The sequence below is a fragment of the Monoraphidium neglectum genome (genome assembly GCF_000611645.1).
Source record: "Monoraphidium neglectum strain SAG 48.87 unplaced genomic scaffold scaffold01846, whole genome shotgun sequence".
Taxonomy (NCBI): domain Eukaryota; kingdom Viridiplantae; phylum Chlorophyta; class Chlorophyceae; order Sphaeropleales; family Selenastraceae; genus Monoraphidium; species Monoraphidium neglectum.
In genome coordinates this window covers 1-11,664 of record NW_014011782.1, presented here as the reverse complement: position 1 = coordinate 11,664, position 11,664 = coordinate 1, and the positions used below count along the sequence as shown (strand labels likewise).

Here is an 11,664-nt window from a genome sequence, read left to right as displayed (position 1 = left end):
CTTCTACCTTCTGATGCTGATCTACAGCTTCACGCAGGTGTGTGGGTGTGTGTGTGCGTGTGTGCGTGTGTGTGTGTGTGTGTGTGTGTGTGTGTGTGTGCGCGCGTGTGAGTGTGTGTGTGCGCGCGTGTGAGTGTGTGTGTGTGTGGTGTGTGTGTGTGTGTGTGTGTGTGTGTGTGTGTGCAAGCGCGCGCGTGGGCGGCAGGGAGCGTGTGTAGGCGGCGTGTGCTGCAGGCGTGGCTGGTGCACGTAACAGTCCCGCAAAGGGCCGCTGCCGCACGCTGGCGGAGGCTCTTGATGCCAGCCTCGGCTGCGTGCTTTGCTGTTCGAATTTCAAAGCCTTGAAATGGCTCCGTTGATCTGACCTGATCTCGACAGGTCCTGGATCTGGGAGACAAGGCTTCAGATCTGGCGGGACTCACCGCCCGCGTCTGCCAGCTCCTGGAGGCCCTCGAGGGAAGCCGCCGCCACGGCGACGGCAGCTGCCCCCCACGCGGCGGCGGCAGCGATGCTCGCCGGCGAGGCAAGGCGTGCCTGTCGCAGGCGGCGGCGCCCGCGGTGGCGGTGGTGGATGGGGACGGATTAGTCACCCTGAGATGGGGCCATGAGGGCGGCGGCGAATCGGAATGCGCTGGGGACGGCGCCGCCCCGTGGGCCGCAGGCGGAGCCGGCCCGCGCGCGCTGCGGCGCCTGCCGCAGCGCCCGGGCGCGTCGCAGACACACGAGCGCTTCGCGGCGGAGGCTCTCATGCTTTGCGCCCCGCGGCGGCTCGGGGTCGACGGCCCTGGCGCCGGCGCCCCTGGCGGCGGCAGGCACGGTGGTGGCAGCAGCGGCGGCGGGGGCATTGAGGTTTCGCTCCACTCGTTGGGCAACGGCGCCCTGCGACGGAGGGCGGCCGAGGTGTTCCCTGGTGCCCCGCGCGGTGGCGCCCTCCTGGCCGCCGTCACGTTTCAGTTCCCTGCCGCGCGGCGCGGCGGTGACATCATCGCCGGCGGCGGTGACGTCAGCGCCGGGGGCGGCAGCCAGTGGGATGAGCTCGAGATGGGGCGGATGCTGGGGGTCTTCCTGGCCTGGGCGGGAGCCGTGCGGGCGCGGCTGGCGGCCAGGTGCGCGCCCCGATTTGCGCTGCGTCTCGTCACCCAGGCAGCGGCAAGGGCACACGTGGTGGCGACTGTGAGGGGCGTGCTGCCTTTTTGCAGCGAGCGTGCGAATCGCGTGCCATCCCCTGCTGATTCGGCCGTATTACCCCCACACGCCTCCCAGCTCATCTCGACCCTAACATCGGCCCCGCCTGCGCCATCAGCCCCAAAAATTCCTCACACCTAACTTACGCCTGCAAACCGAAACCTCTCCGCAGCGGTTACTGGTCGGACGCCGTCGACCCCCGAACCGGCCGGGCGCTGGTCGGGCCGGCCGGCGCCGTGTACGACGAGGCGACCGGCGCAGAGGTGCTGCTGGGCTACGTGCGGCGGCAGCTGCCCGGCGGCTGCCCGGCGGTCAGCCACCCCGAGGCGGGCAGCGCGGTGTACCCGGCGTCGCTCTTCACGAGCGCGCCGCCGGCGCTGTTGCTTGAGGCGGCGGCGGCGGCAGCGGACGCGGCGTGCGGTGGGCGGTCGCAGCATCAGGAGGAGCAGCAGCAACAGCAGCAGCATGCGCGAGAAACGCAGCAACAGCAGCATCAGCAGCACCAGCAGGATCAGCAGCATCAGCAATATCAGCAGCAGCAGTATCAGTACCACCAGCAGCAGCAGCAGCAGCAGCAGCAGCAGCAGCAGCAGCAGCAGCAGCAGCAGCAGCAGCAGCAGCAGCAGTATCAACATCCTCATCAACAGCAGCATGGGCACTATCACCGTCAGCAGGAACCCCATCCCCACCACGACCACCAACAATTCGAGCAGCAGCAGCAGCAGCAGCAGCAGCAGCAGCAGCAGCAGCAGCAGCAGCAGGCACCCGCCGATGAGCAGCTTCATGCCCATGACAGCGCCGCTCGCACTGACGCGCCGGCGGCAGCGGCGGCGGCCCAGCCGACCCCGGCCCACCCGCGGTGGGCGTGGCACGCGCCGCCGGTGCTGACTGTCCAGGGGATGACCCTCGCCACCAAAGGCGGCGTCCCCATTGTCAACGGCCTGAGCTTCCAGCTGCCCGCGGGCGGCAGCCTCCTCATCACCGGCCCAACCGGCGCCGGCAAGTCCACGCTGCTGCGCGCCCTGGCCGGCCTCTTCCCCGCCGCCGCCGGCGCCGCGGCGCTGCCGCCGCCGGGCCGCGCGCTGTTCGTGCCGCAGCGGCCGCTCGCGGCGCCAGCCGGCACGCTGAGGCAGCAGCTGGCGTACCCCGGGATGAGCCCTGCGGGCGGGACCGGGCGCGGGCTTGGGCCCGTGCATGACAACCACGGCGGGTGCGGCAGCCAGGAATCAGACGCAGAGCTGTGGGCGCTCCTGTCCGCCGTCGGCCTCGGCGCGCTGCCGGCCCGCCTCGGCGCGACCCTAGACGGCCCTGCTTTGAACTGGGGCGCGGCCCTCTCGCCCGGCGAGCTGCAGCGGCTCGCGTTCGCGCGCGTCCTGCGCGCCGCGCCTGCGCTGGCCGTGCTCGACGAGCCCACGAGCGCGCTCGGCGACGCCGACGGCGCGGCGCTGCTCGCGCTGCTGGCGGCGCGCGGCGCGGCGGTCGTGACCGTCGGCCACGGGCGGGCGCTCGCGGGGGCGCACCGGCTCGAGCTGTCTATCGCCGGTGATGGCAGCGGCGCGTGGTACCTGCGCGCGACGGGGGCCTGACGCCCCTTTTCTGGTCGCTTGTCCTGGGTATCATTCAGATTGCTGTCACAAGTGTATATTTTTGAATCTAGGCTTTGCCCCTTCGAAACTTGCTTTGCCAGTATACAAGTACATTTCCTAGATTCCGGCTTTCGCATTGATATCAGACCTCAGACACGTGCTTCCTGCCAAGTTACAGCCTAAAGCTTGAGGAAAGCCCTGCCAGTGGCTGATCTCCTTGACTGCCAAGTAAGCCGACAGTGCCAGGATATGCATGGGCAGCAGGCACTGGGCTCAGCACCCTGCAGGCCCACCCCGTGCCTAAGGGGCTGCTGGACGCTGACAGAGGGCTGAAGCAACGCTGGTGCCCCAATGGGTCTGGTGACCTGAAGATTGGCTTACATGGACGTTGGGGCATCAGAGTGACGTGCAAGGTGCACAGCTCACAGACGCAAAAGCACTGTTGTGATGCGCTGCTCTCCTGTGTGGGCAAACGGGGTCGACGTATTAGACAAACATGAGAGGGTACCGATAAATTGGGTACCCATGGTAACTGCGCAGCGCAGACTTCGAAGGGCACACACGGGCCCTTCGAAGTCGAAGGGCCCGTGTGTGCGTGCGCGTGTGTGTGTATGTGTGTGTGTGTGTGTGTGAGAGTGAGTGAGTGTGTGTGTGTGTGTATTGCGGGTGGGCATGGCGTGTCGGTTAGGCGGCCTCGCTCCCGCTGATTTGCCACGCCTTCAGCTCTCGGTCTTCTGTTGGGTGTAGCCAACTGCCATGGCTGGTCAACACCAGGCCGCCCCCAGTCAATCACGCGTCATATCCATCAGCAACTTGCCTGAGCGCAGCGGCGTGGCTCACCTCTTCCATACGGTTTTTACAGCACATGGCACGTGGGCCGACAGGTGTCGGCTTGCTTCAAGCATCCATGGGGCGTCACTCGCCGTCACCCCGCCGCAGCCAGTTGTTCGCATCGCGGCTGGCATGCCAGCGGCAACACATCGTGCTGGGCATGACAGTAGTATAGCGTAGCAGATATGGCCGCGCTGCACCAGGAGATCATTCACGAGCTCAACACAGACTGCGTGGAGTTCTGCCCGGCGACAGAGCACCCCGATTGGCTGGTTCTAGGGAGCTATCAACTCAACGAAAAGACAGGCGATCGGCATGGTGGGATCGACATCTTCGGCCTGCACCGCGGCTTGGCCAGCGCGCCGCCGCGCCTGTCGCTCGCGGCCACCGCGCGCGGCCTGCCGGGTGTCTTTGACGCGCGGTGGCAGCTGATCAACGGCGGGTGGCTCGTCTCCACCGCGCTATCAGATGGCACGCTGCGGCTGTACCGAGCGCCCCTTGACCTGTCAGACACACCTCCTGCAGCCCCGGCTGCCGGCCCCGAAGCGCCCCCAGCAGGGGGCGGCGCCGGCGCGAGCGGCGCGAGCGACGCGTCGGAAGCCGCCCCGCAGCTGCTCGAGGTCGACCGCCTCAAGGCCGCCACCCAGATGGCCCTGTGTGTCGACTGGGCGGCGGTCGGCGACTCATCAAGTTCGCAGCGGGAGCAGGTCGCGGCGGTCGGCAGCAGCGGGGGGGAGGTGACGCTGGTGCAGGCGGCGGAGGGCGGGCTGCGGCGGCTGAACGAGTGGCGCGCGCACGAGCTGGAGGTCTGGACTGTGGCTTTTGATAAGCACCAGGTGACCATATGTTGCCCTGTGACGCGCACGTTTTTGTTGTGTACTGAAAATACCTGTGTGCACCTGCATGTTGGTTGTCGTATCGAATGGTACTGTTTGTGCCTGCGGGTTGGTTGTTAGATCAGGTCGTTGGCTGTTGTGTGGATCGCGCACGCGGATGTGCTGGCCAAATCGCAGTGACAGCTTGGGTGGCGCTGGGTTTATTGCGGGCAGCGGGCGCCCAGAGGGGGTTCCGCTGGGCAGCGAGCACTGCCGCCCTCTTGCGGGGGAGAGGGGGGGGAGTGCGTCTCAGGTGCTCTTGAGAGCGCACCCTCTCGCGCCCCCTGGCAGCCGGGCCCCCGCAGCCGCCGCTGGGGGCGGGTGCACGCCCTGGGGAACCCACCCTCAAGACACGCCCCCCCCCCACTCCACCTGCCCCATGCACCAAACCTTGCACTCCTCTTGGTGAACCGCTTCCCTTGACTCCCACCCCGTTCCGCTCAAACCCCGGTCCCCATCCTTACCCCCCAACTCTGGCCGCCATGCGCGCCTGCGCCGCGCTGCTGAACAATTCCTCACAAAACGCCCTGAACACAACCCCGCAGCGCCACGTGCTGTACTCAGGGGCAGACGACTGCGTGTTCCAGGGCTGGGACTGCCGCGCCGCCGCGCCCGCCGTCGCCTGGGGCGCCCGCACACGCGACACCGGCAGCGACAGCGACGGCAGCGACGGCGGCGGCGGCGGCGGCGACCTGTCCGTCTTCCGAAACCGAAGGGCGCACGGCGCGGGGGTCTGCTGCGTCGCGCCGCACCCGGCCAGGGAGCACGTGGTTGCCACTGGCAGCTATGACGAGAGGATCCGGCTGTGGGATACCAGGAAGCCCTCCAAGCCGCTCATAACATCGCAGGTGTGAAGGCTGGGGCGCCGCCGACGCTGGTGGTCGATTTGTGTGTCAAAGTATGGCCGCGCGGGGACCGCGAGTCTGCGTGCCGCGCGGCGCTGCCGGCGCGTTCTGTGGTGCCGAGGCCGCAGACTTGCTGCGCCGCGCCGCTGCCCGCTGCCTGCAGCACAAGGGCTGCTGCCCTGCCTGCAGCCAGCCAGCTAGCCCTTGGTCATCACCACCACCTAAATTGACCAACTCCTGGTGGTTGACCAGCCTCAGCCTCTATATAGTGCACCCATCCCCACCCCAAACCCCGCCCCATCCCGCGCCAGGTGCCCACCGGCGGCGGTGCGTGGCGGCTGCGGTGGCACCCGCGGGACCCCTCCCTCATCCTCGCGGCCTGCATGTACAACGGGTTTGCAGTCGCGAGGGCGAGCGCGTCGTTTGACTCGGTCAAGATCGTGGAGTCGTACGCGGGCCACCAGAGCATCGCGTACGGCGCAGACTGGCACCCGACGCTGGTGGCGGCCTGCGGCGGCAGCGGCGAGGGCGACGGCGGAGCCTCCTCTGCAGGCCCAGCGGGGGGCGGCGGGGCGGGCGGTGGGGAGGGTCAGGCGGCGGCGGAGGTGGCCGCGGAGGGCGGCGGGCGGGCTGCCGGCGGCAGCGGGAACGTGGTGGCCACGTGCTCTTTCTATGACCGGCGGCTGCACCTCTGGACCACGGCGACGCAGTAGGGACTCTGGAAACCCACCAGCTGTTGACACTGAAAAGCCGTCGCTCGTCGTCATCCTTTGTTCGGCCCAGTTTCAGTGTCGACACTTTGTTCGGCCGGCGCTGCCGTTGGCGCCCCAGACAGAGCCGTCCTCCCCAGCGTCGTCGCAGGGGCTGAAAACCGATGGCTGACCTTTGCCGCCGGGGCAATGCACATCCCGGAAAAGCACATATGTCTTCCAGAACACTCTGATCATATGTGTAATTGACAATTTGCAGCGAACAACGTGATAAGCAATTTGACAGAGACAACGACAGAGTCAAAACCGCTTGCACATGGGTGAGCAAAGGTTTGGCGCATTGTGGGCTTCTGACCAAGTGATCTTACCTGCCGCTGAGTCTTGTGCCCTGTCATCCACTGGGTCGGCGGCGCCGGCAGCGGCGCCTGCGGCACACTACCTGCCGCATCAGCCACCCAGGGCCTTGCCCGCCTGCACCAGAGCCAGCCACGCACTTGCCCAGTGTCAGCGGCGGCAAAGACTCAGCTCAAAGATCGCTCCCCAACTATATGGCGCCAGTGCTACGTATTCAGGATTGGGCACATAGAAAGAGATTGATCTCAAGATACCTCAGTCCCCCCAAATAAATGTATGATACGCCTTGAGATCAGTGCCTGTCTGCCTGCTGCGCTGCCACTCTTGATGCTTCAGACGCACGGACCACCCTAACCCAACCACCTGTGCGTTTGTAGCATCCCAGCTGCTTTGTCGTACTGAGATATTGTTGCTGGAGGAAGGGCTGGGTCCAGGTGGGTGAGTTGATTAGGTGTTGTAGTCACCCAGCTGCTGCGTGGGTGCCGTGCAGCCAACAAGCCAGTGGGCCATATCTAAGCGACACACTTTGCACGCTGCCATCTTCCCGCTCCATAGGTAGCTAGGTACGACACGCACGACCCACTCCCGCGGAGATCGAGTTACGTACGGTACTCAGCACGGAGTGCACCGTTCGCTGCAATGGCACGGGTGCCAAGCATCCAGTGGATAGTATATGGTAAGAGCGGGGCTGAGGGGCTTTTCGCTCACCATTTTGCGCGCAGCTACCGCGCATCGAGCGCAACCAGGCCGCCCCCATCCTTGCACTCGCCGCATGCCTTCAACAGTCTGCCTGCTCCTTGATGTAAGCGCGGCGGCTGGAGTGGCACCAACCCCTGCCGCGGGGCAGTGCAAGGGGCTCAGTGCCGCGGCGGCCGCGCTCGACCCAGCCCGCAAGGCGCTGGCCGCGTGGGTGGGCGCGGACTGCTGCAAGTGGCGGGGCGTCACCTGCGACGCCCGAGGCTACGTGACAGGCTTGTGAGCGAGGGACATACGCCGGCATGTTATACCCTGCACAGGAGCCTGTTGATCAAGCAGTCATGCAGACCCTTGTCCAGGTGCTACGCAGCGCGGCGTCGAGGGTGCCCACACCAAATGTTGTCAGGCGCCCGACGCCAGGGTGCAAGGCGCCGCCATGTAAACACCCTTCGTGCTGCGCCGCCTTACACCCTCATAGGGCCCTGCAGGGCCTCAAGCTGGGCGGCGAGATCTCACAATTGGACCTCAAGCCGTTCGCGAGGACTCTCGTGACACTGTAGGTATCCGAGGGATCTGCGTGCATCCCTCGTCGCGGCAGCGGCGCAACCGCAGGTGTTGGTCCCCAGCCGCGACGGCGGGTTGTACGCAGTGATGCGGTGCAGTTGACAACGAAGGCGCTGTCCAGGCGAGGCGCGCTTGTCATCAAGTGGGCAGCAGTCTGGGTGAGTGTGTGCAGTTAAGCCCTCAGCAGGCAGCCCCCATGTCTTGTAAAAAAAATGCTCATGTATCTGATCCCGCGCCGCCCCTCTTTTTCTTTGTCCCTCCGCAACCCCCGGGTTCCCAGGGATCTTTCGAACAACGGCCTGAAGGGCACCCTGCCCTCGGCCTGGGGCGGCCTGGGTCTGAAACTGGAGAAGCTCTGGCTCGCTAGCAACAAGCTACAGGGCACCCTGCCGGCCAGTTTCGCGAAGCTGCTTGGCAGCTCGCCCTACGTGCTGCTCCTGGGCAACCCTGGGCTCAAGGGCTGCGTGCCGCGCGGGTTCACCGCGTCTGGTTACGGCAGCGCACCCTGGAACGCGCAGACGGGGCTCACAGGGTTCTGCTAGGTGGAGATGCGCCGCCGGCGATGAGGTCAAACGACTTTGTTGTGCTGTCTTTATAATATTCGTCATGCATGTCCGCTGGATTATATCAGAAACCCTGCTCCGGATCGCAACAGTAGCACAGGCAGCGCACACAATGGCTACTGGAGAGTAATGCATGACCGCAGCAGCGTCAAAGTGGCGCATTTTACACTGAACTTGCTTTCTTGTGCGGCGCGAAGGATTGCACGGGGGCGGCTAGCAGATGTCAGTGGCATGTGCTGCGCCAAGCGCAAACGCTGGGCACAAAGCGCAGCGCACTGGACCTCTCCTCATCCTTTTCCTGAGCTGCAGCACGGCATACGTTTGCTAAAATTCATTCCTGGCTCCATGCGACACTTGACTGCAATGATGCAAGTGTACACACGAACAGGCCATGCCGCCGACCGCGACGTTGCGCGTGCGAATGGATCCATGGCAGAGCTGAGCAACGCAGCAAGAGAGCTGGGTTATTATTGTGGATGGATTAAAATCAGCAGTATTCGCCATGCACGCCCATTCCCGCTGCTACAGTACGGTAACCCAGATCAGACCCGCCAAAAACATTTGAGTGTAGATCGTTTCAAGGTAGTGCCTCGCTCGTACCTGAGCATATGATATTGTTTGCCTACGATAAGAACTACAGGTCTTTTAGAAGCGGTACCTAAGGTTCGCTTGGGCTGCCAACAGTGCAACATGACTCAGACACCATTTGAAATGTTGTGCCTCTAGAGCGGCTACGGGCCAGACGCACGCATAAAATTGAACCATAAGATCGTCGTCAGCGCGCTACGATGGATGAAGAGATGCTCTGCGATGATGTGGAGGTTGCAGTGGAGCCTGCCCCGGCTCCCCAGAGGCGCAAGCTGGGCAGGCTACAGCGCATGTCAGTTGGCAATACCAAGGAATCGCCTAGGCGTGACCTGCCGCACAAAGCGCTGCGCGCCCACGACGTTGCCGCTGCTGGCGACCAGGCCGCTGCGCTGCAACCAGCCGATGCAGGCGCAGCTGCAGGCGACGGATCGGCAGCAGGGGCCAGCACCAGCCAGGCAGCGGCGGGCCTCACCGCGGCGGCTTCCGGCGCAGGCGCGCCGGACGCGCCTGATGGCACCCAGGCGGCACCTGTGGGCGATGGCGCGGAAGATGAGCTGGAGCGCTACATAGCCAGCCGCGAGCGGCAGTTGCAGAATGTCGACGGCGGCGACGACGACATCCGTGCAGCCCCCAGTGGCGGCGCCGCGCCGGAGGCGCCGGCCCGCAGCAGCGGCAGCGGTGAGGAGGAGCGCGGTAGCGGCAGCGAGGGCAATAAGGGCTATCGAGACGAGGAAGACGAGTACGCTGAGGTGGTCCTGCATAAGAAGGGCCAAAGAAGAGGCAAGCACCTATCAGGGGGGTACATCCCTGCTGGCAAGACGCCTCAAGCGCAGTCCAAGGGTGGCGTGGCAGGGCGCAAGCAGTGCCTGCAGTGCTGAGCGGGGCGGCGGCACAAGGAAACCATTTGCCTGTATGCCTGCGTGTGCTGCATCGGAGCTGGGTTTAGCCCCCGCGCTCTTAATTCGCACTGCCGATGGCGACTTGCTCCCCTACGCACGCACCCCGCCTCTGCAGGCGCCAGCAGCGGTGCCCGCGCCGCCGGCAGCGAGCCGGATTCTGACGCAGGCTCGGACGCTAGCGGCAGCGAAGGCCCCGGCGGCAGTGGCAGCGGCAGCGACGGGCCCGGCCTCCTCGGCCTGCTTGCTGTCGACGCTGACATGGCGGCTGCCGACACCCAGAGAATCCTCCGGGGTGAGGACGACTGGTCGGCCGCGGCGTGCTGGGGCGCGCACGGCATGCGTCGGTGCGGCCCGCATGTCAGGGGCAAACGCCGATGCCCCGTTTCGACGCCGGCTGCGACGCGGATTCCCTGCGTGCGCATTCTTGCGCTCAACCAGAAGTCACCGTTCCGCTGACGCGCCCGCGCTCCCAGCCCCGTGCTGCATGGCATATGTTGCCTCAAGGCCACGCACTCCAAAACCCGCCACCCAGAGCACGCGTCGCGCGACGCCCTGGGGCGCGGCTTCAAGCCTGAGGTCAAGCCGCTGAGCGGGATCCTGCAGCGCCTGGCCAGCCGCCAGCAGGAGCTCATAAGCAGGTGCGCGCGCACGCACACGCCCGCAGGCGTCGGCGGGACGCGCTGAAGGCCCCCTTGCTGCCGCTGCTGCTGCTGATGTTGTTGTTGCTGCTGCTGCTGCTGCTGCTGATGCTGCTGCTGCTGCCGCTGCTGCTGCCTTTCCCCGCTGCCGCTGCCGCGCGATACGTTGCTGCCACCAACGCTTCTGCGTGCACCCATGTGTTCCTACTCCAACAGCAACAAGCCCCAAATCCTGCGTCCCCTTGCACGCCGCCCCCCTCGCATGTGTCGACCTGCGCAGCGCAAAGCAGCGGCAGCCGGCAGCCCCTCCGCCCCCTGAGGCGCCCATCAGTCTGCTCAGCCTAAAGCTGCGCCTCCAGATGCGCAGCGGCGGCGCCAGCGGCGCCGGCAGCGGGGCCGGCGACGCCAACGGACACCGGCCAGCGGCTGAAGAGTGTGCGGCCGCGGCTGACGACGGCGCAGCGGCTGCGGCCGCGGGCGCGGCGGCTGCGGAGGCTGTGGGGGTCAGCAGACGAGAGGGCGGGGACGAAGCTGGCGGCGGTGGGGGTGCGGGCAGCGGGATGGATGATCCTGACGACGTGGTGGATGTGGATGAGGATGTCGATGATCTGGAGATCTTGTCGCAGCCAGAGGTGATTGGGGTTTTGAGGGGGGTGGGGCGACATTGAGACTTGCTCCGTTCTCTAAACATGCAGTGCAGGCGCTTTGAGGTGCGGCCTGGTGCCTTGATGTGTGTGTGCGTGTAAGTGCGTAGGAGTGTGTGTGTGCGTGTGTGGGTGTGTGTATGTAAGGGCTTAAGAGTGTATGTGGGTGGGTGTGTATGCGCGCTCGTGCATGTGCCGGTGGCAGGGGCTAGTTGGTGTGGGTTTTGGTGCGTCCGTGTGGGCGCACACGCGCGTGCGCGCTTGCATGTGCGCACATTTTCATGTTTCATGATGAAACATGGCCTCCTCACCTGCCGTGTCGCGCTCCTGAATGTCTCGCCTGCGCCGCAGCCCGGCGGCGCCCTCGGCGCCACGCAGGCGATGCTTGGGGAGCTCGGGCCCGGCAGCTGCGACGAGGACAGCGGCGGCGGCGGCGGCGGCAGCGGGGACGAGGAGGAGGACGGGGAGGAGGATGAGGAGATGGACCAGGAGCTTGGCAGTGGGGATGAGGATGAGGAGGGGGAATCTGAGGAGGGGCTGGAGCTCGAGCTCGAATCAGAGGAGGAGGAGGAGGAGGAGGGGGAGGAGGAGGAGGGCGGCGCGGCTGGGGCAGCCGGGGCGAAGCGACGCCCCGGCGGGGCGCCGGCAGGCGCCACCGGCGGGGCAGCAGGGGAGGAGGGGGAGGA

At 66.0% G+C, this 11,664-nt stretch overlaps 3 protein-coding genes across 3 annotated transcripts; all 3 read left to right on the top strand.

Moving 5' to 3' along the window:
• Window positions 1-1,041: 1,041 nt before the first annotated feature.
• Window positions 1,042-2,771, top strand: MNEG_9180 (hypothetical protein; the record flags this gene model as incomplete). The annotated part of the gene is made up of 2 exons (XM_014042350.1): window positions 1,042-1,106; window positions 1,358-2,771. 2 exons carry the CDS (start codon window positions 1,042-1,044, stop codon window positions 2,769-2,771), a joined length of 1,479 nt encoding a protein of 492 aa, XP_013897804.1.
• A 1,016-nt stretch (window positions 2,772-3,787) lies between these two features.
• On the top strand, window positions 3,788-6,035 carry MNEG_9179 (WD repeat-containing protein 85; the record flags this gene model as incomplete). Its single annotated transcript, XM_014042349.1, has 4 exons — window positions 3,788-4,438; window positions 4,769-4,798; window positions 5,023-5,325; window positions 5,634-6,035. 4 exons carry the CDS (start codon window positions 3,788-3,790, stop codon window positions 6,033-6,035), a joined length of 1,386 nt encoding a protein of 461 aa, XP_013897803.1.
• Window positions 6,036-8,997: 2,962 nt separating this feature from the next.
• On the top strand, window positions 8,998-9,675 carry MNEG_9178 (hypothetical protein; the record flags this gene model as incomplete). The annotated part of the gene is made up of 1 exon (XM_014042348.1): window positions 8,998-9,675. One exon carries the CDS (start codon window positions 8,998-9,000, stop codon window positions 9,673-9,675), a length of 678 nt encoding a protein of 225 aa, XP_013897802.1.
• Between the last annotated feature and the right edge of the window lie 1,989 nt (window positions 9,676-11,664).